Source organism: Cyphomyrmex costatus, unplaced genomic scaffold (assembly GCF_001594065.2).
Source record: "Cyphomyrmex costatus isolate MS0001 unplaced genomic scaffold, Ccosl1.0 scaffold192, whole genome shotgun sequence".
Taxonomy (NCBI): Eukaryota; Metazoa; Arthropoda; class Insecta; order Hymenoptera; family Formicidae; genus Cyphomyrmex; species Cyphomyrmex costatus.
This window is the reverse complement of record NW_017275954.1, coordinates 311,128-332,700: the sequence shown is the minus strand read 5'-3', so window position 1 is coordinate 332,700 and position 21,573 is coordinate 311,128. Positions and strand designations below refer to the sequence as shown.

At 35.3% G+C, this 21,573-nt stretch overlaps 3 protein-coding genes across 4 annotated transcripts; 1 reads left to right on the top strand and 2 right to left on the bottom strand.

Moving 5' to 3' along the window:
• Nucleotides 1–2,511: 2,511 nt before the first annotated feature.
• htk (AT-rich interaction domain hat-trick) lies at nucleotides 2,512–11,390 on the bottom strand. Its single transcript, XM_018538146.1, has 7 exons — nucleotides 10,966–11,390; nucleotides 8,903–9,342; nucleotides 8,585–8,830; nucleotides 8,110–8,314; nucleotides 3,182–8,018; nucleotides 2,886–3,026; nucleotides 2,512–2,671 (listed from the first exon to the last, which is right to left on the bottom strand). The coding sequence occupies exons 1-7, from the start codon at nucleotides 10,969–10,971 to the stop codon at nucleotides 2,628–2,630; spliced, it is 5,919 nt and encodes a 1,972-aa protein (XP_018393648.1). The 5' UTR covers nucleotides 10,972–11,390; the 3' UTR covers nucleotides 2,512–2,627.
• A 1,355-nt stretch (nucleotides 11,391–12,745) lies between these two features.
• Art1 (arginine methyltransferase 1) lies at nucleotides 12,746–15,561 on the top strand. 2 transcript variants are annotated; one of them, XM_018538137.1, is made up of 2 exons: nucleotides 12,746–12,811; nucleotides 14,181–15,561. In XM_018538137.1, exons 1-2 carry the CDS (start codon nucleotides 12,746–12,748, stop codon nucleotides 15,261–15,263), a joined length of 1,149 nt encoding a protein of 382 aa, XP_018393639.1. In that variant the 3' UTR covers nucleotides 15,264–15,561. The 2 variants fall into 2 exon arrangements, with proteins under 2 accessions (XP_018393639.1, XP_018393640.1); XM_018538138.1 differs by lacking the exon at nucleotides 12,746–12,811 and adding an exon at nucleotides 13,277–13,326.
• Nucleotides 15,562–16,084: 523 nt separating this feature from the next.
• On the bottom strand, nucleotides 16,085–20,462 carry Sec10 (Exocyst complex component Sec10). The gene is made up of 6 exons (XM_018538136.1): nucleotides 20,249–20,462; nucleotides 19,566–20,009; nucleotides 17,499–18,076; nucleotides 16,938–17,426; nucleotides 16,350–16,857; nucleotides 16,085–16,273 (listed from the first exon to the last, which is right to left on the bottom strand). The coding sequence occupies exons 1-6, from the start codon at nucleotides 20,279–20,281 to the stop codon at nucleotides 16,175–16,177; spliced, it is 2,151 nt and encodes a 716-aa protein (XP_018393638.1). The 5' UTR covers nucleotides 20,282–20,462; the 3' UTR covers nucleotides 16,085–16,174.
• Between the last annotated feature and the right edge of the window lie 1,111 nt (nucleotides 20,463–21,573).

Sequence of the window (21,573 nt, the reverse complement as noted above, 5' to 3'; positions counted from 1 at the left end):
GAGAAAAAGAAAAAAAGGATGCATTTGTTACACTTTTTTTTAGTGTTTATCGTAATATATTATACTGTTGATGTGTAATGTTTGAAATCGCAATACTGCTTCATTGCTTTAAATGATAATTTAGATTGTCAAATCATACCAATTTATTAAGATTCGATAAAATATTCTATTATAAACTAAAACTATCCAATTAATAATGTACGTAATAGGCGGACCTATTAATTATTTCATATTACGTCGATATACCCCATTTTTTAATCATCGATTTATAATTTAGATTACAAATTAATCTTTAATCTAGAATTTACCATAAAAAAATTATACAACACAACCGAATAATTACATTATAAATAATATTTAAATTTAATATTTTTTAATAAAAAAAATACATTTTAATTTTTTTATTGTTCAAAAGTCTCAATTGTAACTATTTATATATATATTTTAATATTAAGAGAAATTTTAATTAATAATATTTAAGTGTATGAAATATCATATATGTGGCATTTAAATGTAATTCTCATAGCAAACATTGCACAATTATACTGCATGTATATAACATAAATTATGGAGAACAAGATTTATATATGTGTTAAAAATGCATCCTCTAGTCTTCTCAAGATAAATATATGCTATTTCGCGACACTTCTGAAATGATTATACAAAACGCGTGATCATGTCAGACTGTGCGATAAACTATTAAGTTTGACTTATTTTCATACACACGTAATATAAAACTATATACAATACATAAAGAAGAAAATCTAATGTTCTGCATTTTTCACACTTAAACGTAATTGCGTTCTCACACCATAAAGTTCAAATCGATCTCTTTTTATAAAAAATATATATTTATATATAGCTAAGAATGAAATTTTATAGATATACACATACACGCGTACATACATACAATGTATGTAAGTATTAAGAGAGTACATTTATAAAATTTTGTTATTCTTTCGACCTAACTTTATAGCATTTTACAAATTTATCTTCATCATTTGATTCATATTTTTGCGATGAGTTCTTATAATTAATTTCCACTCTTTTTGTATTTATCTAATTTCTTCATACTTGAAGTGCTCTTCGACATGTGTTGAAATACAAGTATAAATGCATCTCTGACGAGTTTCCAATACGTGACGTACGATTCTATTGAGTATATAATAACTATTCAATGATAATTGACAAAGCACAACATCAGCTAAATATAATATGAAAATCAGTAATCTAATAGTAGATAAAGTATCATTGAGCTGCGTTCACGATCGCTGCACAATCATAAAAAGCAAGAGAAAAAAGAAAATGTCTCAATCCTGATATCTTTTAGCAGGAATCATATATATTCATTTACGTATGTCGATATGTCGAAACTGTGGTTTACTTAGAGTTATGAATGCTTCGAAGCGGTCGATTGATCAATTAGAGCAAAGAAATCTACGCTTCAAAGCGTTTGTAACACCAATTGCATCGCGACCAATATCGATCAAACAAATCATACATTCTTAAATATTTATGATAAGACTCAATAAGTATTCAACTACTAATATAATGAAATAAGGGCAATGAGCTAATTTTCATTAAAATCTTTTAAATCAATCTAATATATCATACATTCTTGTTTTTCTTTTTTAAATAAGATATCGTTTTTACAAAGTTATATACATAAATTTAAACAGACGTGGTACTCATTTCTTTTTTGTCTACTAATTTGCAGTCTACAAATTATTTTTATTTCATATGTGCATATTAACATACAAATACTTCCTCGCCAACATTTAATCGTACAAACGTATGTATTTGTGTTCGTACTCACAATACAATATTTAATAGAAATTTTGCTAGATTTTAGTATTTACATCTTTATTACTATAATATCGAAGACGCAACGTTTGTGACTAATTAATATAAATCCTTCTTATATATCTTTTAGTTTTTCCTCAACATTTTGTGAAAACAGCTCAACTGTAACCGATGTAAACATACGCGAGAAACGGAAGTGACAGTCAGCTTATATAATTACTTGTTCCCCTAAGATGTCTTTACAGTAACGCATCGATAACGCTCTCTCAGCCTTTTTTTTACAAGAAAAAAAGGGAGGAAGAGAAGTAACAAAATAAAGAGCATCAGTTTTTCGTAATTTGTACTTTGCATTTAAACGTGTGAAGTGACAAAATGAGAATAAAGATGATTTTTAGCATTTAAGGCGTTTCCCAACAAGAGATTGATAAACAACAGGGTGATTCACTGTGTTATACATAATGTACACTGTTAGTTACATCGTGCTATTTCGTCCCTTGCTGGAAAACGCTCTTAAAATAGAGATAGTGAACACCTTTAAAGAGTGATTAATGAAATATATAATGTACAATAACACAACTATATTATATATAAATGAATTTGTTGTTCTATGAACCAAACACATCCTTGCATTACATCTATATCTACAGTTTATTTAAATAAAGAAAGATTATATGGACAAATGTTAATGTAACTAAGCAATATTACACAGATAAAAACTGTCATGAATTGTCTGGCGTGATTGCATGATGCCCGTGCCAATTGAGTAATGCTTACAATAGTCCCATTTAGTACTCGAAAGAATAATAATCTTTCAGCATTGTCTATCACGAACAAGCCTGCTGCATTTCTGCTTTAGCTGCTTTCATTGCTGTTATAAAAAATTTTTACATATTAGTTTTATGTCAACGACATAGATATAAATAAAATTGAATTTTTTTTTTATTATGTGCGATTTACATTTGTTGGCAAATAATATTGAGTGATACATGATATATTGTTATAGAAATAAAATCATAATCATGTGGAGTTAATTAATAAATTGCTTGGAGGGAAGATATGAAAGGATATCATTAGATTTTTACCTTCTCGTTCTCGCCTTCTTAATTTCTTCCGACGTCTTTCTATAGTAGCGAGTTCAACCTTCACAGCATTATATGTCTTACGTAAATCAGATAATTTCTGCTGTAGTACAGCTATCCTTTGACTACCGTCCAATTCAGGATCTGTGAAAACACAATAAAGCGACATATAGATTAGTTTTAGAAAATTCTTGCTCAGGATTAAAAACAATCAAACGAACAAAGAGCCTCATTATTTTTAACATGGTTTAACACTAGTTTCAACACGCAAATAAAAAAATATACGTTATTTAACGTACCCAACTCAACATAAAAATTGTATTTTGTTGGTCTCGGTGATCTTGACGAGTAAGTACTAAGATCAGGAATGTTGGTGATGGTGCTCGTGTGATTCGTCGGCGTGTTGTTGACGCTACAGAGATTGGATCCCTCACTAGTATCATCGCTGTCACTCCCAGCTCCGTATCTACCATGTCTACCGTTTTGTCTGCCAGGTTTCTTTGGAATGGTTCCGCCGCCGACACTGCCACTGTTACCACAACTGCCACTACCACTGCCATTGCCACTATCATTGCCACTGCCACCGCTACCACCACTGCCACCACCGCCTGCACCACCACCATTGATGCTACTGCTGCTACTGTTACTGCTGCTACTGCTACCGCTACCACCGCTACCACCACTGCTGACGCCTACGTTAATGTCAACGCCAACACCGACAACAACATCGGCACCGACGCCGACACCAACGCTAATGCTGCCGCTTCCACCACTGCCGCATTCTGAATGTTTTCTATTTCTCTTGCGTTTCTTGGGTGACTGCATGTCATCGACTCCACGTTTGGCAGGCGGTTTAGGAATCCTGTCCGCGGAGTTATTCTCAGAGTTGAGTAGAGCGTCGCCCTCGCTGAAGCTCGGTCCTTTACCGGCGCTGTCATTGTCCACCTCGGAATTCTCGCGATTGAGCTTGATGTTATCCTCAGACATTGGCGATGAACCACCGGTTCTTTCCTCCCTAGGTGAGCCCGAAATGTTGGAAATGCTCGAATCAGGTGTCGTCGGCGGTGTATTGTCCATCACCGGTGCAGCTTCGTTACTCTCACGTCGTTGTGGTGGCATTAAAGCCATATACTGATGTTGATGATGTTGCTGCTGCTGTTGCTGTTGTTGTTGCTGTTGTGACTGTCGCATGTTTAAAGCTGCATTCTGCTGCGTTGGTAGCGAAACTGGCATTGGCGGTTCCACAGTCTTCGGCAATGCCATGCTGTGGGTAGCAACGGTGCTGCTGCTCGTTGTATTTTGACCAGAGGTCGGCGCGCTCGCAAAAGGCATCTCCATCAATACTATGCTGCTTTCCGTGACTTCATTTTTCGGCGGAGTGCACGAAGAACCGACATTGGTTTGTTCGATGCTTTCGGACATTGGGGCCGGCGAGCCGGGTATCTCCTCTTCGCATAGTAGCGAATTCATCGTTTCGCCCTCTTCATCTGTCTTCAAAACTGGTGTTACATCAGTCTTAAACTCCGTACATTCCTGCTCTTGTTGCTGTTGATGGACACTCTGTGAAGATTTCAATACTTGTGATTTCGCATATCTCTCTTGTGTATTTTCTATGCGATCCAATTCTGTTTGTAGCTTTACGTCAAAAGTAGATGTTGGTACTTTGACGTCTTGTGGTTCTTCGTTGTCTATTACGAGCCTTTGTTCGGAATCACTACTATCCGTGGAATCTATAATATCTTGATTGATTTGTTTTTTACGATTCTCAATTCGGTCTTTCTCTTTCTGATCCGTTGCTTTATATTCTTCTTCGGGTTTTTTATCAGTCATCTCATATCCGGCATTCTTCCAGCTTTCGTCTTTCGTCAGATCCTTCGTCTTGTGTTCAGTGACTACTTTCGCCTCTGGTATCTTCTTCGGATCCGTTTCTTTCTTCGATTTCAATAGTTCTTCCTCTTTTCGCTTAGGTACACTAACCACGCGCACAATCTCTCTGCGGAAATTTTCATCATTTGTGATCTTTTCCTGTTCGCGTTTTTTATCTACCTCGGCCACATTGTCATCTTTAATCTTTGATATACAATCCGCATCTTTGCCTTTTTGAAAAGTAGTGTCTAATTTCTTAGACACTACTTCCTTCATTGTCTTCATTACGCGTTGGTCGTTTTCCTCGTCTAAAGTCTTTTTGGTATCTTTAGTTTTGCTCCGATACGCCATCGCGGCCGATAACTTTTCTTCTATCGTGGATGTTGCCGGCAGCCGTGCGCTTATGGGAGCTGGTGGTATAATGATCGTTGGTGGAATCGGAACGAGCAACTTGGAATCCAACATTTTCAATTCTGGTTGTGATTGTCCAGCTGCGACTTGACTCGGCAAAGACTTGGCTTGGCTCTGTTTCTGATCCGGAATGTTGGCAGATTTATTACTAGTGTTCGTATTGATTGACGTTTCTTCTTTCACGCTTTCAACTAAAGTGCTTGTCTCGTTCTTGCTCGATTCCGTCGTGTCTGGCGATTTGCCGCTTTGGACCAAAATCTCCTGTGGACATGTAAACACATTTTCTTGTTCCGTCTCCGATACTTCAGTCTCCGATATTATCAGACGGTCCTCAGAATCATCCCGTGTACCTTCATCGTCCGCCGGCAAATCGTTGAACAAAAGATTTAAGCCAGACACCTTATTACTAGGTTCTTCCGCGATAGTCGATTTCAGTTGATTGAATGATAACGTGGACGACTCGCACAGTTTGTTGAAAACATCCTCACATGATATATATGATGCGATCTGTGATGGCTTATTGGGACTAGTCGTCACCGTTTCGTGCGTATCATCAGACCTCTTGCCGAATAACTTTCTTGGCTTCTTCCGAGAATCGTTCTCTGACAGTTCCGATTTCGTTTCCTTTGCCACCGGCCCTGTAATCGGTGTTTTTTGTTTCTTCTTCGGACTCTTCGTCTCCTCTTCGAACATCCTCTTCTTCAATTTATCTTTATCACTGTTGATGTCCCTCTTATTTCTTACCTCAAACTCGAACGGTTCCGGTTCTTTAAATTCATATATGTCTTCCGTGTTTTCCACTTTTGTTTCAACAACTTCTACCTTTGGAGACTCGATAGTTTTCTCCAACTTGGGTGACGCCGTGATCGCGGCCACGTTCTCCTTTTCATCCAGCTTAACTTCGTCCTCAGCCTCCATTCTGATCTCTAATTTGACAGCTTTGTCGAAACCTTTCAATTCAGATCGTATTTGATTGAGATCGAAATCCCGACCCTTCGGTTGTTCCTCTTGGTCGCTATCAGGTTCCGATTTGATGCCTTGAGATTTACCGGGCGTTTTTCTTAAACGCCTACCTTTACGTGGTTCATCCAAGTTGTCTTTATCATCTTCAGCATCACTGACCGTAACATCATCTGTTCTAATTCTCTCTTCTGTTCTTCGCTCCTTCCGTTTTCTTTCTTCCATCTTTTCTCTTAATCTAGTTTTGGTTTGCTCGGGTTCGGTAGTATCAGACTCGTAACCCTCACTATCCTCGCTTTCCGATGCAACAGATATATCCGTATGTCCCGAGGTCCTCCTGGTCCGCCTACGATGTTCTATTCCGGATAACTCTGCATTTCTGGTTGTCCTGGTTGGTCTATTGGCGGGTGTGGCAGGACTTTTCGTTCTGGAGCTACAACTAGCGACAGATAGCGGTGTAGTGGATCTAGTTGGTTGTATTGTTTCCTTGTCTTTCTCTTCCTTTTTAGTTTCCTTTGTTAAAGCTGATTGAGCGGCGCTACTAGAAGTAGGAGCGACGCTTTGCGCTCGGCGCCGACTTTGAGATGCACCCGAAGCGCCTTTCAACTTATTGGATGAATTTGTGCTGGGAGTTTGAGGCCTAGGAGTAGCTTTGATGCGCTTTACTCTACCTTGAGCTTGCGTAATATTTTGAGCGATTCTAGACCCTTTGATCCACTCGTCATATCTGGTGTTCCATCCTGTGTAATGTACAAGATACATTGGCTCTGGACCTTCCTTCTCTATTTCGATAACTTTTGCTTCGTAAGTAACTTTAGATTCATGTGTTGGACCATAATATACTTTCAATTTGTCACCACACTCTACGGGACCCTTATAGCAAGGGGCGGTCTCTGTAAGCTGTTCGTCCGTGCGTGACTTTTCAGTTTCGTATTCTTTGCGTTTCCTTCCTCGTTTCTTTAATTCTTCATCCGTTAAACGTCGTTGCTTAGATACCGTTTTCTTATCTGCCTCTCTAGATGGTGTTCGAGTTTCCCTTCCTTCGGAAGCACTTTTATTTTTCACGATATCATCTTTTGCCTTGGATCTCGTTTTGGTGGCTTCTTCTTCCTTGACTTTTTCTTCCTTTTTGTCTTGCTTCTTGGTTTCGGTTTTCTTCTTCTCGGTTGCCTTCTTCTTGGTGTCTTCTTTATTTTTTGACTTGGTCCGACTGGATGATGTAGTTGTAGTATTACACGAAGTGGGAGATGATGCAGAAACTTGCGTGGTCGGTTTTTGAGATTTTTCATTATTGGATGATGATTCGGTATCTCCTTCCACGTTTACATCGCTTTCCTGCCCACTACCGTTTCCCTCAGATTCCTCTTTCTTTTTTATTTTAATTTCTTCTTCTTTCACTTGTTCCTTCTTAACTTCCTTCTTCTCCTTCTTCTCATCCTCCACAACTTTCTTCTCGTCTTCATCCTTGTCGTTTTTCACCTGCGCTGGTGCTGGCGGCGGTATAGGAGTATTTCTGTCCTTGTCACGAATTAGACTTCTTCCAGGACGTTGTTTACGCGTGCTACCTCGCGGATGGTTTACCATGGTGCAACCTAATTTTCTATAGAAATCTTCAAAGGAGTGTAAGACCTTCTTATAAGCCTGTTTCACAAGATTGTACAAAGACGTCGAATTTTGCATTGAAAAACCAAGTCGTCGTGTTACAGCTTTCCATTGATTCTGATTCGTAACACGATTATAGCCACCCAGTTTGTAGACTGCTCGGAAAAGCCGGTACAAGTCAATGTCCTCATTTCCAATCATTGGGCAAACATTTATAGGTGTTCCGCGATCATCCATAAATTTATACAATTGCGCCACAAAATGATCTTTTTCTTCACGCGGTTCATCGTCCGAACTCTAGAAAATTCATATTCCATTTCATGTTACGTTCTATAGTTATCACATAAGGTAAAAGAAAGCGAAGAGCATAAATAAGCAAAAATCTTACATCTGAATCAAGTTCTCCATCGTAATCGCTATTGCCACTAGAAACAGAATGGCCAAACAGGGAATCTCTATCCCAATGAGGTGGTAATTCATTTTTCTCTAAAAATAGAAGCGCTTTCTCCACTGCAACCTTCAAAGTACTGTTTTCGACTTTATTAACTAATTCTTTCGTGAATTCTGTGGCTTCCTTCTTGGGCACAGTATAGCTAAAAAAATATATACAAATATTTATAGTAATCTAATAACATTTAAGCTAATTCAATAACAGTGTATTAATAAAACAAATAATTTTATTAAATCAAAAGTATACACGTTTTATTAATATTATTATTGAATTAATAAGATTATTTTCAATTAGACTGCTGTTAAATATGCCATTAATATATTTTCATACAGCACATACAAAGAAAATACATGTGCATATGTGTAAATATGACAGTATAATCAACATTTTATAATAAAGATCTTTCACTTACTATCTGGCATCTTTAAACGAGCGCACTAGATAATCATCTCTCACTCGTATTCTTACAGTATCTTGAGCAGTAGGTGCGACCACTAATCCTGGAAACCAATTATCCTTCTTCTTTTTATCGCCGAGTTCCACGCAAACCACTCTACCAATCTCTGGTTCAGTTTCCATTCCTTCCTTTGCACCTCCACTGGAAGCCGAGTCACGAGCACCTCGTGGTGGACTGTCTTCATCTTCGCTGCTTTCATCTCTGTTACATAAAAATGTTATGTATTAGACAATTATTAGAACTTTTAGGAACAAATTTCTCCACAGCACTTACTGTGCTTGCCTTGATCGTCTGCCCCTTCTACCTCCAATTACAGGATTTCCAAAGTGTTCTGGATGAGTCAACGGAAGTTGATCTAACGTTTCACTTTCAGCAAAGTGTCGTCCACTTTTTAGGCAAAGCGCAGTTCTTCTCAACGTCGTAATGTCTCCATCGTCAAAGACTACAGTATATTGACTGCAGTCTTGGATTTTTGTAATCGTAGCTTCCACAAGTTCTTTCCGATCCACATGTTTCACTTCGACGGAAGCACCTACTCTTAAAGTTCCTCTTATTTGATCATCGGCAACTGTAGCAGTCCCTAAACCTTGTGGTTTATAAGTTACGCGGCATTTTACCGACCGTACCACTTTACGGATTTTTGCTTCACAAAAAGCACCCTTATATTTAGCGCTAACTTCCGTACCCACCGATAGGGATGGTGGATCGTCCCCCTGTAACAAAATAAATTTAATAATATATTGATATTTAATATAAATATTATATTAATGATTTCACATATATAATATAAGTTTGACAAGTAGTAATTTTCATAAATTAATAGGTAAGTAATCAAAGATATATAAAAATATTTATTACTTTTTATGTCGTATTGTTCGTAATATTATTATAATGTATGAATTGTATATTACATGTAAATTAAGCAAAAATGAGGAAAGTATATATACAGATAAATACAATATTTTATAACTAACTCTCTCTCTCTCTCTCTCTCTCTCTCTCTCTCTATATATATATATATATATATAGAGGGTGTATATACTACTACACACACAAATCCTAAACTATGCTCTTTAATATTGCCTTGACTCGAAATAAAACGAGTACACAAACTTATAAAATTATACACAAAATATAATCAAGAACATATGCTACTATATGTAATTTTATGATAATATATAATTTTCACTAACAAGAACCAGTGAGTGGCATATGCTTTTGATTATTTTGTGTTTATTTTCAAGCCACGTTTTCAACTTTATTTATATTTTTATAAAATTATAATTCAATATCTTCACATGGAGCAAAAGTAAAAGCTGAGGGAAATAAATTAAATATTTTCAAATAAATATACAAAATAACTGAATATCAACATGTATTTGTTTATTTTAAACATATTTGAAGTTTGCTTGCATAAATTAATTGGGTATTTAAAAAATAATAAGAGATAAAAGCAATATGGATACCATATGTTCTAATGATAATTAAAAAAAGTTTAATTAACTCATGTATGCTTTTATTATAGACAGCGATGGAGTGAAGAATACCAGTACAACATAAGTAAAAAAGAAAAACAAAAACAAACAAAAAAAAGAAGAAAGCCAATGCTAACAAAATGCATACAATTTGATAGCCACAGTTGTCTCTCACATAAGTGCTATTCATATTTAACATCTATTTCTGCCAATGTGTATTAACTTCAATCTCTGTTTAAGTTATCCTTTACTTTTTTCTAATTCTTATAATTAAAAAAAGATAAAAATTAAATTAAATCAAGATTAACGTTGATCTATATCAATCGAAACCGACATAAAACACACGAATTGTTCACATAAAAATTTTCCCACAGATCCACGGTAGAAAACAGAAATTTCCAGACCTCGTGAGACATATTTCCTACATGCGACAGCATTGCGTCAGGAGATTCGCGCGTCCGGGCTCATCTCCAAAAGATAAAAAGAGAAAGGATGGAGTAAAGGTGAATACGTACATAGGTATACATATGAGCGTGGGCGCGCGCAGAAAAGTAGGAGAAAAGGGGGAGGGGGGGAGGGAGAGAGAAAGAGAGAGGGAGAGACGAAAGAAGCGCGAACGCGTCAAAGCAATATATCATAACGAACTCTGTAAAAAAAATATGAGAGGACAAAGCGAAGTCCATCCGGACATATACAGAACAAAACGCGAACTTCCACGGCTACCGTTGTTGCTACCGTAATTGATGCTGTTTTGCTGCCATCACTCTACACACACACACACACACACACACACACACACACACACACACACACACTCTCTCTCTCTCTCTCTCTCTCTCTTCCTCCCGCCTGTTTACTTACCAGCATCTTCTAGACCTCCACGATGTGGATGTTAAACTCGAACAGATCAGAAACACTAGCGGGACATTATTACGCATGCACATAGACCTTGCATTGTCCTGTATGTTCAGTTCAGTATGTTCTTACTGTTTTGATGGTGAGGCAAATAGAACGCAGACAGAGTTGACACTACGATACAGCCTGCTGACCCGTTTATGACACTTTCCGTAACACTCCGCGTACGGGTTTCAGTTCTCAGCCCATTTCCCAGTCTAATGAGGCTACCTATCTGCCGACTCGACCGATCTCATTGAGTCATGACGCGACGATTCCGTAACGTCGTCACATCGAAAGGTAAGAACTGTCCGGAGCACGCAATCACACGTAACAAACGTATGCGCCGTACAGCGTAGAGAGACCACACTCCGACCGCTGCAACACCGTACTACGCGACTATCACCGGAAGCCAAACGACGAACCACACCCGGAAGTAACGGGCGATTTTTTTTTCCTCGTCCGCGCGACCGCCGTCTGCGCGAAGAGCAAATGCACGCCACTCGGAGAGATTCGATACCGAAACGGCACGTCGCATATGCGCCTTCACACCAGGGACCTATCAGGGACGTATCACAGCATTCGTACCAATGGAATGATGGGTGCTTTACGTCGAGCCAAAGTCAATGATTCGAGATAGATCCTCAAACTTGTCGATATCGAATAAAAATATTAGCTGCCTATGAATATCTTCACCAATTTCAAATATATTTACGTTCATCCTGAATGAATATATCGAATTTAATTAATTAGAACAAAAAAATTTATACATTTATATATTGGATATACCGGATTGAAAGTGCGTCTACCTCACGCGAAAAATTTGTAATCAATAATAGCATTTGACTGCTGTAGTGGACTGATAAAAAGTCAGCTTTATTTTTACACCTTTATACTTACTACTGATTTTTAATAACTTTTATTTTTTAATTCAATTTAATTTTTAAGCAACTTTTTTGAGTGGCAGCCAATTGTCCAATTCAACGTTGTCAATTGGCCAATTCAATACAGGATCCTCTGACTGGTTATTTCAATGAGGAAACTCCAAGTATTGCGAATTAGAGCAGAAACATAATTTACGTATTTAAAAAAATTTTTTTAAAGACGTGAATTTTAAATATTTATAAACTCTGAAAAAGTTTAAATATATTTTTTCAGAAATTTTTATAAATTCAAAATATGAAACATTCGTAAAAATATTATAAGATATATTATGAGGAGAAATTCAAATTGATATTAAAAGACAATTTTTTTTAAACATTTAGGGCGAATTTTTAATTCATCGATTGATCAATCTTGAGGAAACATTCTGTAATTATTGTCTATGATTGGAGTAGATCATTAGATCCATTATAAATCTAGAAGAATATATCAACATCTGCAGTAGACGCTGACTCAATTCTTGCGTTTGCTAAACACACTCATTATTTCAAAAATAAAAATAATATTTCTACAAAATGGAGCTAATTAATATCTAGTGTATTTTTCCTAATAATAAGTTGTCAATTTTCTGTACGATATTTATAAATATTTTTAGATTTACATAATATGATTTTGTTTATATAATTTATTTCATCATTTGCTTTTAGAACAAAATCGGCTTTTTAGAACAAAGCTGTATTAAAGTATTAAAAATAATATATATTCGTTTTTGTGTACGTCGCGATCGGTAAAAAACGCTCCACGGTAGTGTGAACTAATGACGGACCTGGGAGATGATCCGGTCGTCTGCTGTGACGCAGTCAAAATGGCGACGAGTGATGAAGTGCCGGTAGAAATCAAGCAGAATCGCGTGTGTACCACGGAAAATTCGGTGAGTTTTATGGAGTGGATTGTGTAATGGAGCAACGGAAAACTTGATCTCTAACATGCTATTATCCACGTATCGACGCAATCCGTAAACAATAGATGCGCACTATTGGAGTACAAAACGGCCTAGCTTCGTCACGATGAATATAGTCCTCTCGCGTCTCGCACAGTAGAGATACCCGCGAGGCTGTCGGCGCGAGTTGAGAATCACGCTACCGCGATACATTTTCTGGGGTAATTCGGTGATTAAAGACGTCAAAGTAGCCCTGACGGCGGATACTCGATTATCGAGACGAAGGAGATTCGCAGTTCACGAAAGACATTGAATATACTCTATATAGAACAGCGGAAACGATATAGTAATATAGCGGAATAGAGCGCGTGCTGGCAGTATATCGACTGGCCATTCGATTCTGAAAGGGACGCCATTTGTTTTGGCGGGCACGTGCATTATCGCCGGCGCGAGGGAGAGTTCGTTGGACTATAGGCACTACGCTACTCGTACCTATGAACGTCATTGTAAATTTACCACTTAAACCATATTCATTTCTGTAGTATAAACAATAGTTTGTAAGGCGTATGTGTGTGCTTTATACATTTATACGATGGAGTGTAACGACCAATAAGTCCCTTATGTGATTTATCTACTTACTCTTTTTGCATATTGAAGCTAAGCATTTGTCGTAATTAGATACATCTATTTGATATTAAGTAGTGCGGAACGCGTATCTACAGATCTGTGTTTTTCAACTAAACCTCTTGCATGGTTCGTTCCTTTTCTTCTTTTCTTTTCATGTTAAAAAAAAAGAAAAGGATAAACCTTGAAGAAGTTTAGGCTAAAAAGAGGATAGATATTATAAAATGAAACTTTTTTTTCATTATTATAATACAACCTCAATGAGATTAGAAGATATTGTATATAATAATTTAACCCTCTATCTGTAATCATATTTTACTCTTTTTATCTAGTTCAAGTTTTTTTTTTTAATTTTATACTGATTCTACAAAGTCGGTAGGTAAATTTTATTGGTAAAATTAACAAATAACCAACTTGTACAACTAACAATGATTGGTCAATTTTACTGATTAAGACTAAGACTTCTGACTGTAGACTCCTCGTAGAATCAGTTTTAGATTTTGATAAAATATGGAAAAATTCAGAATTACTTTTTAACATCTTTATTATATTGCTAAAGGTATCCTTTGTTTCAAAAAAATTTTAAGAATGAAATTTTGCTTGCATCGAAAATACTTGAATTTACAATTTTACAATTAAAACTTATAAGCACACAATAAATTAAAGGATGATATAGTTTAAATAGATTATTTGAATGACTGAACAGTTTTTGATACATTCTCTATAAATATTACAGACGTCAGAAATGGAATCCATGGACATAGCAGCAGAGCCTACTACTGTGAATAAAAATGTTAATGTACCATCCTGCAGAGAATCCGTATCCGTTGATGATATGACCTCAAGGGACTACTACTTTGATTCCTATGCTCACTATGCAATACATGAAGAAATGCTAAAGGACGAAGTACGCACTATGACTTATCGAAACTCCATGTATCATAATAAACATCTCTTTAAAGGAAAGACAGTTCTCGATATTGGCTGTGGCACAGGTATTCTCTCCATGTTTGCAGCTAAAGCTGGTGCAGCTAAAGTCATTGGTATTGAATGCTCCAATATTGTTGAATATGCAGAAAAAATTGTAGAGGCAAACAATTTGTCCAATGTTATAACGATACTTAAAGGGAAAGTCGAAGAGGTTTCATTACCGGATGGAATAGAAAAGGTTGACATAATAATATCCGAATGGATGGGCTACTGTTTGTTTTATGAATCAATGTTGGATACAGTGCTCTTTGCCAGAGATAAGTGGCTTCGTGAAGATGGCATGCTCTTCCCTGATAAAGCGACTTTATTCATTTGTGGGATTGAAGATAGACAGTACAAAGATGAGAAGATCAATTGGTGGGATGACGTGTATGGATTTAATATGAGCAGCATAAGGAAAGTGGCCATCAGCGAACCACTAGTGGATGTTGTTGATCCAAAACAAGTTGTTACAAATGCATGCCTAATTAAAGAAGTTGATCTGTATACAGTAACGAAGGCCGATCTTGAGTTCTCCTCGCCGTTTACTCTTCAAGTCCGCAGGAATGACTATGTCCAAGCTTTAGTTACATTCTTCAACATCGAATTCACAAAGTGCCACAAACGTATTGGCTTCAGTACTGCACCAGAAGTGCCATACACACATTGGAAGCAAACCGTCTTTTATTTCGATGAGTACATGACAGTGAAGAAGGGAGAAGAAATATACGGCGTATTTTCGATGAGGCCCAATGCCAGGAATTATAGAGATCTGGATTTCAGCATCGAGTTGGACTTTAAAGGAGAGTTGTGCCAAGTACACGAGACTAACAACTATCGTATGCGCTGATATATAGTGGATTGCGCGTCTCTTTCCACTTTTTTCATAACTCATTAAAAGTCATTTAATCAAGCCTGAAATCGATTTCCTACAATATGGAAATACAATATAAACGATTGCGTTTAGACTGCGTGTATCGACAGTATGTGAGCTGTCAAACTTTAGCAGTTCTTTAATTTTAAAAGACATTGAATGCTTTCTAATTAGACGTTTAATATAATGACTTTTATAGATGTTTTCTTCTGTAAACGTGCAAATATCTGAAAATTAATTATATTTATATAATATAAAATTTAAATGAATAACAGAACATTGTAAGAAACAAAAATGCGAATTTTTGCGCACAAGTAAACGTAAATTTCAAATCTATCAATCTGTAAAAAAAATTTGACATATTAATGAATGTTTTGGAAATATCTCACACACATACTATACATTTAAAAAAAATGACTTGTAATTAATATCTCTGACGTACAATAAAATATATAATTGTACGCCAAATTCTCCATCCTCGTTTTTCTTTTATATTATTAGACTTCGCTTTTTATATTATTAGACTGTTTAATGTTATCTTATCAAAAAGTGTGGAATACATGATAAAATCAGAAATTTAATTATATATATTTTTTACATGGTCTTATTATTCATAATCAACTCATTTATTGTGTCTTATCAATAAAATAACGAATAAAGTAAATCTATTTTGAAGAGTACTATTTTCTGCAATCGCTATAATATTTGCAAATATAATAACAAGATGAACAAACTTAAAGGCGAAAATTATATTTAAAAAACATAAATTTGACTATATTACTTTAATGATTGTTCTCATATATTTGGTAGCTAGTTCAATTATTGATCATGAAGAAGTAGGCTGAGTATGAAGTATTTTTCGATTTTTATTTAAGCAGAGTGTGTCATTAAGTCGTTATACCTTTTAAACAATTGGCTAACTTCTGTGTTTTGTAATCAGTCCTTAATTGAATAAAATTAAGTAGAACGGTACGATCAAGCGTCATCTGTAATCATAAAAAAATATATATGTATAAAATATATTTCTAAAAATATATTTCTTAAATATAACGTACAACATACCAACTGCTCTCCTGTGCAAACTTGTTTCAGATTTTCCGGTTTAACCACCAGCAAATTGCACAAAGCGTATAAAGTATCAAAGAGATTCGTAACAAATTCAACGTTGAGCTCTTTAATGCACTTGCGATATTCATTCATGTCACATATCGCACACATAGCACCAGCGGAATTAAATTGGAATTGTTGTAAATGATCATAAATTATTTTGCGGAATCTAATTCCTAATTCCTTGAGAGCGGTGTCTAAATGCCTTCCGTCCAAGGTATTTCGTATCAGCTGTATCATACCGCTCACATACTGTACCACTACTAAACAGGCTGGAGTACTTACTGTATCCACATCGCTTTCCGGCTTAAAATCAGTCTTTTTTTGTTCGCTTTGTAAATATACCTTTACCCAACCTACAATAGCGTTTATGCTTCTCTCTAAGCCGGTATCTAACTTGACATCTATTTGCTCTAATACTGCTTTTTTCTTCAGCAAACAATCGGCGTGTTTGGGTGTCGAACTAAAAATAAACATAGAATTATAACTTGTACTGTTAATGTAAAAAAAGCATATCAGATAATGAATAAAAAACTTGCATACATAACAAGAGGCAACACACTGTCATTGAATCGTTCCTCCAAAAGTCGAACAATGGCATTACACTGATGCATTACGTTAAAGAAATAAATTTCTGGTTGAGTTCTGCTCTCTGGTATAGGTACGCTTTGTAAGCCCAATTCTAACGCGTAGTCTACATGCTCGCTTATTAAATATTGTAATAATATTTCCAAGATCTGCAGTGTATTTATAGGTACGTCAACAGACTGCGAAAGTAATTGACATCGTTGAAACGCGAGTTTGCTCCTTTGTAGTATCGCGATTGCTAGTTCTTCCGATAAAAATGTCTCGCCTCCGTAATCTTCTATTTGAGCAATATTTATATTCGTTCTTCCACCTAATACAGCCTGCAAGTCTCTACGTAGTTCTTGAAAGCCACCCATTTGTAATTGTTTCTTCTGATGATTTTTGGATTCGTAGTACTCTATAAGCAACGTTGCTGACTTTTCTCGAAATGCCTTCATTTCGATACTAAAATAATAATAATCATTGACCACCTCTATTATTTCTAATAGTATTATTCTGAATTGTGGGGGGACTTACCTAATGTAAGTATCTAAATATTTTTGAAAGATGTTTCTAGTAAGTTTGGCAAGATAAGTTTCATCAGCGCCCATATTGAAGACCTTTAGATCGTTGGATAACTTAATCGTCCTTGTATACAGATCGTATAGATTTCTAAGATACTTTTCGGAATCATTTTTGTCAGCTAATTTAGCCACCGCATATTTTTGAAGGCGTAAATGGTATATGTTCAAAACAAACTTGGCCATCACTTGCTCAGGATTAGAGAACACCTGTTGCATAAGTTTATGATACTTTGTACACATAGGTATGACGTCTTGAAAGACGTCTTTTCCACCGAACGAACCCATCTGGCTTTGCTCAATAAATGCATCTATAGCTTGGGAGTAACCCTTGAAATTTGCCAGAGTGCTCGCCAATTCCCTCATACGTGGGGCATCTTCCCTGTTGTGTGCTCTTACAAATTCTTCGATCAAATTCCGTTCTATTTCGTCATATTTCACACCAATTTTCTTCTTGGCGTGTTCAAATTTTTCAGAGGGAAGTTCCTGGGCTATGAGATAGAGTTTTTGTATCACATCCGCAGCATCATTCAACTGTAACAAAAAAACCTTGAATAAACTTTACCTCAATTGACATATAGGGTCAACTATGAAGAAAGATATCTCTAAAATGGAATTACTGGCAATTATGTAGTACTAATTTCAAATATTCTCTACAAAGGCGCTGAGCACCTAAAAGGATGTTATTCATCGTTCATGTTTGGCAGTCGTTTGCAGTTAACAGTGGGTCAAATTGACTTGTCATGTGTGACAAAGATATTATTTTCAATGATAATAAATTTTTAGCAAGAATTGAAAAATGGGAAAGATAATTTTTTCCACGAAACATGTTATTTTAGTATATTTAAAAAAAAATTTTTATACATGATGTCAATTTGATTGTTAATTTATTGTAATAAAAATATATTCTACAATAAAATAAATATAATGATACTCGATAATAAAAATTAAGTCAAACACTGGATATATGTTTTTAATATTGAAGATGACACAATTTTATGCTCAAAACGTTTGTTTATTGTTTACATGATGTCCATGTTTATTGTTATATTTTAATACATACTAATAATATTAAATCTTGCCTCATTGTTCTTTATCTCCAGTATTTGACTTAATATTCTACAATGTTTAAACTTTATTTCAGAATTTTTACGAGATTCAATTAAATTGTTAATTTTGAAACAGCAATTGTTTAAAATTTGATTAACCCAAAAATTGATTGATTCAGTGCGATAATTTTATAAGAAAAGAGGTGTGATGATTGAGGATTAATCAATAATAAATTTTATCAAATTTTATATCCATTTTTTATATAAATTTTATATTCATTTACTACACATTAACACAAGCTGCGTTCAACAAAGAAAGCAGCTTTGCAACTGTTGTAAAATTCTTTAATATGATTGGTCTTGCTCTTACTTTCTCATTAGATCTAAATGTATAAGCCAAACATATATTCAAGAATTTTACAACAGTTGCAAAGTTGCTTTTTCTGCTGAACACACAATTAAAAAAAGAAACAAAGTTTTTTAGAGAATTTGAATTTCAATGTCTTGAATTATTAAAATTTTGAAATATTGTATAATTTTGGTGTAATAATTAATAATAAGTAATTTTGGTCTGATTAATTATAAAGAAATAAAAGTATATTCTTTTAATAGTTATTTTTGTGACTAGGGAGTAAAAGTGGTTTTTATACCCGGAGGGTGTTCGACGGCACGAGGGCTGGCGAAGCCAGCCCGAGTGTACGGTCGAACACACGCGGGTGTGAAAACCTTACTCCAGAGTAAAATTTTTCGTACTAGGGAGCTGTGAAGGTGGGGAATGAGGTTCATGGATTGTTTTGCTGAGTGGGGAGTAATTAGGTGTTATTTATTTACAATTCTCCGGGGTGTAAAATCGCATTTTACGCGCCCTAGTACGAAAAATATATTTTTTCTTTATGTTTTAGTTTCTGTTTCTGCACAAGTAATTTAAAACTTTATAGTTGTAGAAAATAATTTAATTATCTTATTATCTTTACCAAGGATTTATCTGTGAAAATTGAATCCGTTAATGGACCAGGACTTAAAAATTCTGAAAAGTGCTTCATTAATTTTTCAGCCTCAACTGCTCTTGCCCTTGGTGTATTGACACTTTCCAACTGATCTCCTAGATGCAAGACTTTAGTAGCCACAAGATTTATTCTTCCATCTAAATGACGAAATAACTCGGTAGAATGTTGATTTCTCTCCAGCAATGCTGATATTTCAAGTGTATGTCGAGCTTCTTCTTCTTTCAGTGCAATCTCTAATTTATCGCATTTCTTTTGTTGACGTTCCTGTAGTATTTGTAAGTCTTTAATTGCTTGCAAAAAAGTCTCATGAACGATAACTGGATCAAAAAATGTCTTTCCTCCATCTTTCGTATTATCATTGACAGTTCTCCAAGCCAATCTTTCAACAAATTCTTCAGGGTCAAATGGATCCTATAAAACAATTACAATCTGTTTATATTAGCTTAACACAATATTGCACAAAAATTTATAAATTATATAGCATTACATTTATTGTATTTATTTAAAAAAGTAAATTTATTGGAACAACTATTTCTTGTATAAAGGATGATTTCATATATTAAACTTAATGACTAATACAAAATCGTGTAATATCGAAATAAATTGTAAAATAAATCTTTTAATGGAAGAAAAAAAGGATTAATCGAAACCTGCTCCAATTCCTTCATATATTGTTGCATCATTTTGAAACAGTTTATGCTTGCAGAGCAGCATGAAAGTAAAATTAGGTTAGATTATAACACTCGATCAGTCGAGAACAGCCCACAGAAGCTGCAATAATAGAATGATCACCACTGATTGCACGTTATATGCATCTTTAATTTGTTAATTTAGTTTCGTTTTTCATTGCGAGAAACGTCAAGAAATGTGATCTATATACAACTGGCACACATAACCATGGACACAGGGTTTTAGTAAACAAGTTCAACCGCCAGATGTCAACGTGGTGCGATTCGTGATTATTCGCGTCCTTTAAATTCGAAAAAAACTCTCCGCAGTCCGCTATTAATTGACATGAATAGTAAATAATGGATACAGACTCATCCACTCGCGTTGTTTGCAGCTACACAAATAATTAATTGCAAATTTCGAACCGCCTCAAGTCGTCCATCTATAATCTACTGTAGAACGGTATTTATCGTTCATAGTGACTCATAGTTTAAAATTATAGCTGTTTTCCTTTTAGGAAACACAAATATCGTTTTATCCTTCTTAGCTTTCAATGAATAACAAAGCAGTCTATTTTAAGTATGATTTCAGAAATAGTACGGTCGCATTCATTATTCATTATTGGGTGGAATTTTAAATCATGATTGTGCGTCCGACTCTATCAAGTATCATTTTTTTTTATTCTTGTTCACTGACTGTTGAACAAAAGATACTTAGAGTTAAAATAAAATTTTAGAACGCGCAACAAACCAAATTTACAATGATTTTAAAATGTGAGCATCGCCAACGATTAATTTGTCAAGAATGCCAATGTGTATGAGAGATAATGAACACCTAGAAGAGTATGCTTTAGTTTTACATGCCCTCGCACATACATAAACATATATCGTGCGTGCCTGACGGGTGTTAATTACGAAATTACTCTGAATGTCCACAGAATTTGAAGAATGCGATTTTTCGTTTAGATAGCTGTTTATTCATTCGTATTTTATTACAATTACAGTTACTATACCTGTAACTTTTCGAATGCCATTATATCGTATACCCGTCACAGATAGCCCTCTCACACGATACAAAGCTACAATTTGGATTATATGTAACTGTAATATCTCTTAACTCGTATAAAATATCCTCGCTGTTCTGCTCGATCGGAGCTAGTTCGCAGATTATTTTTGTAGATTCTTGAATCGCATTTGAACTATGTAAAAAAAAAAGCATGAGGATCAATGATAAAATTTAAGAAAACACAAACGAAGATTTCGCCACTCCATTGTTTCGCTGCACGTGAGCGGCACATTTCTTAAAT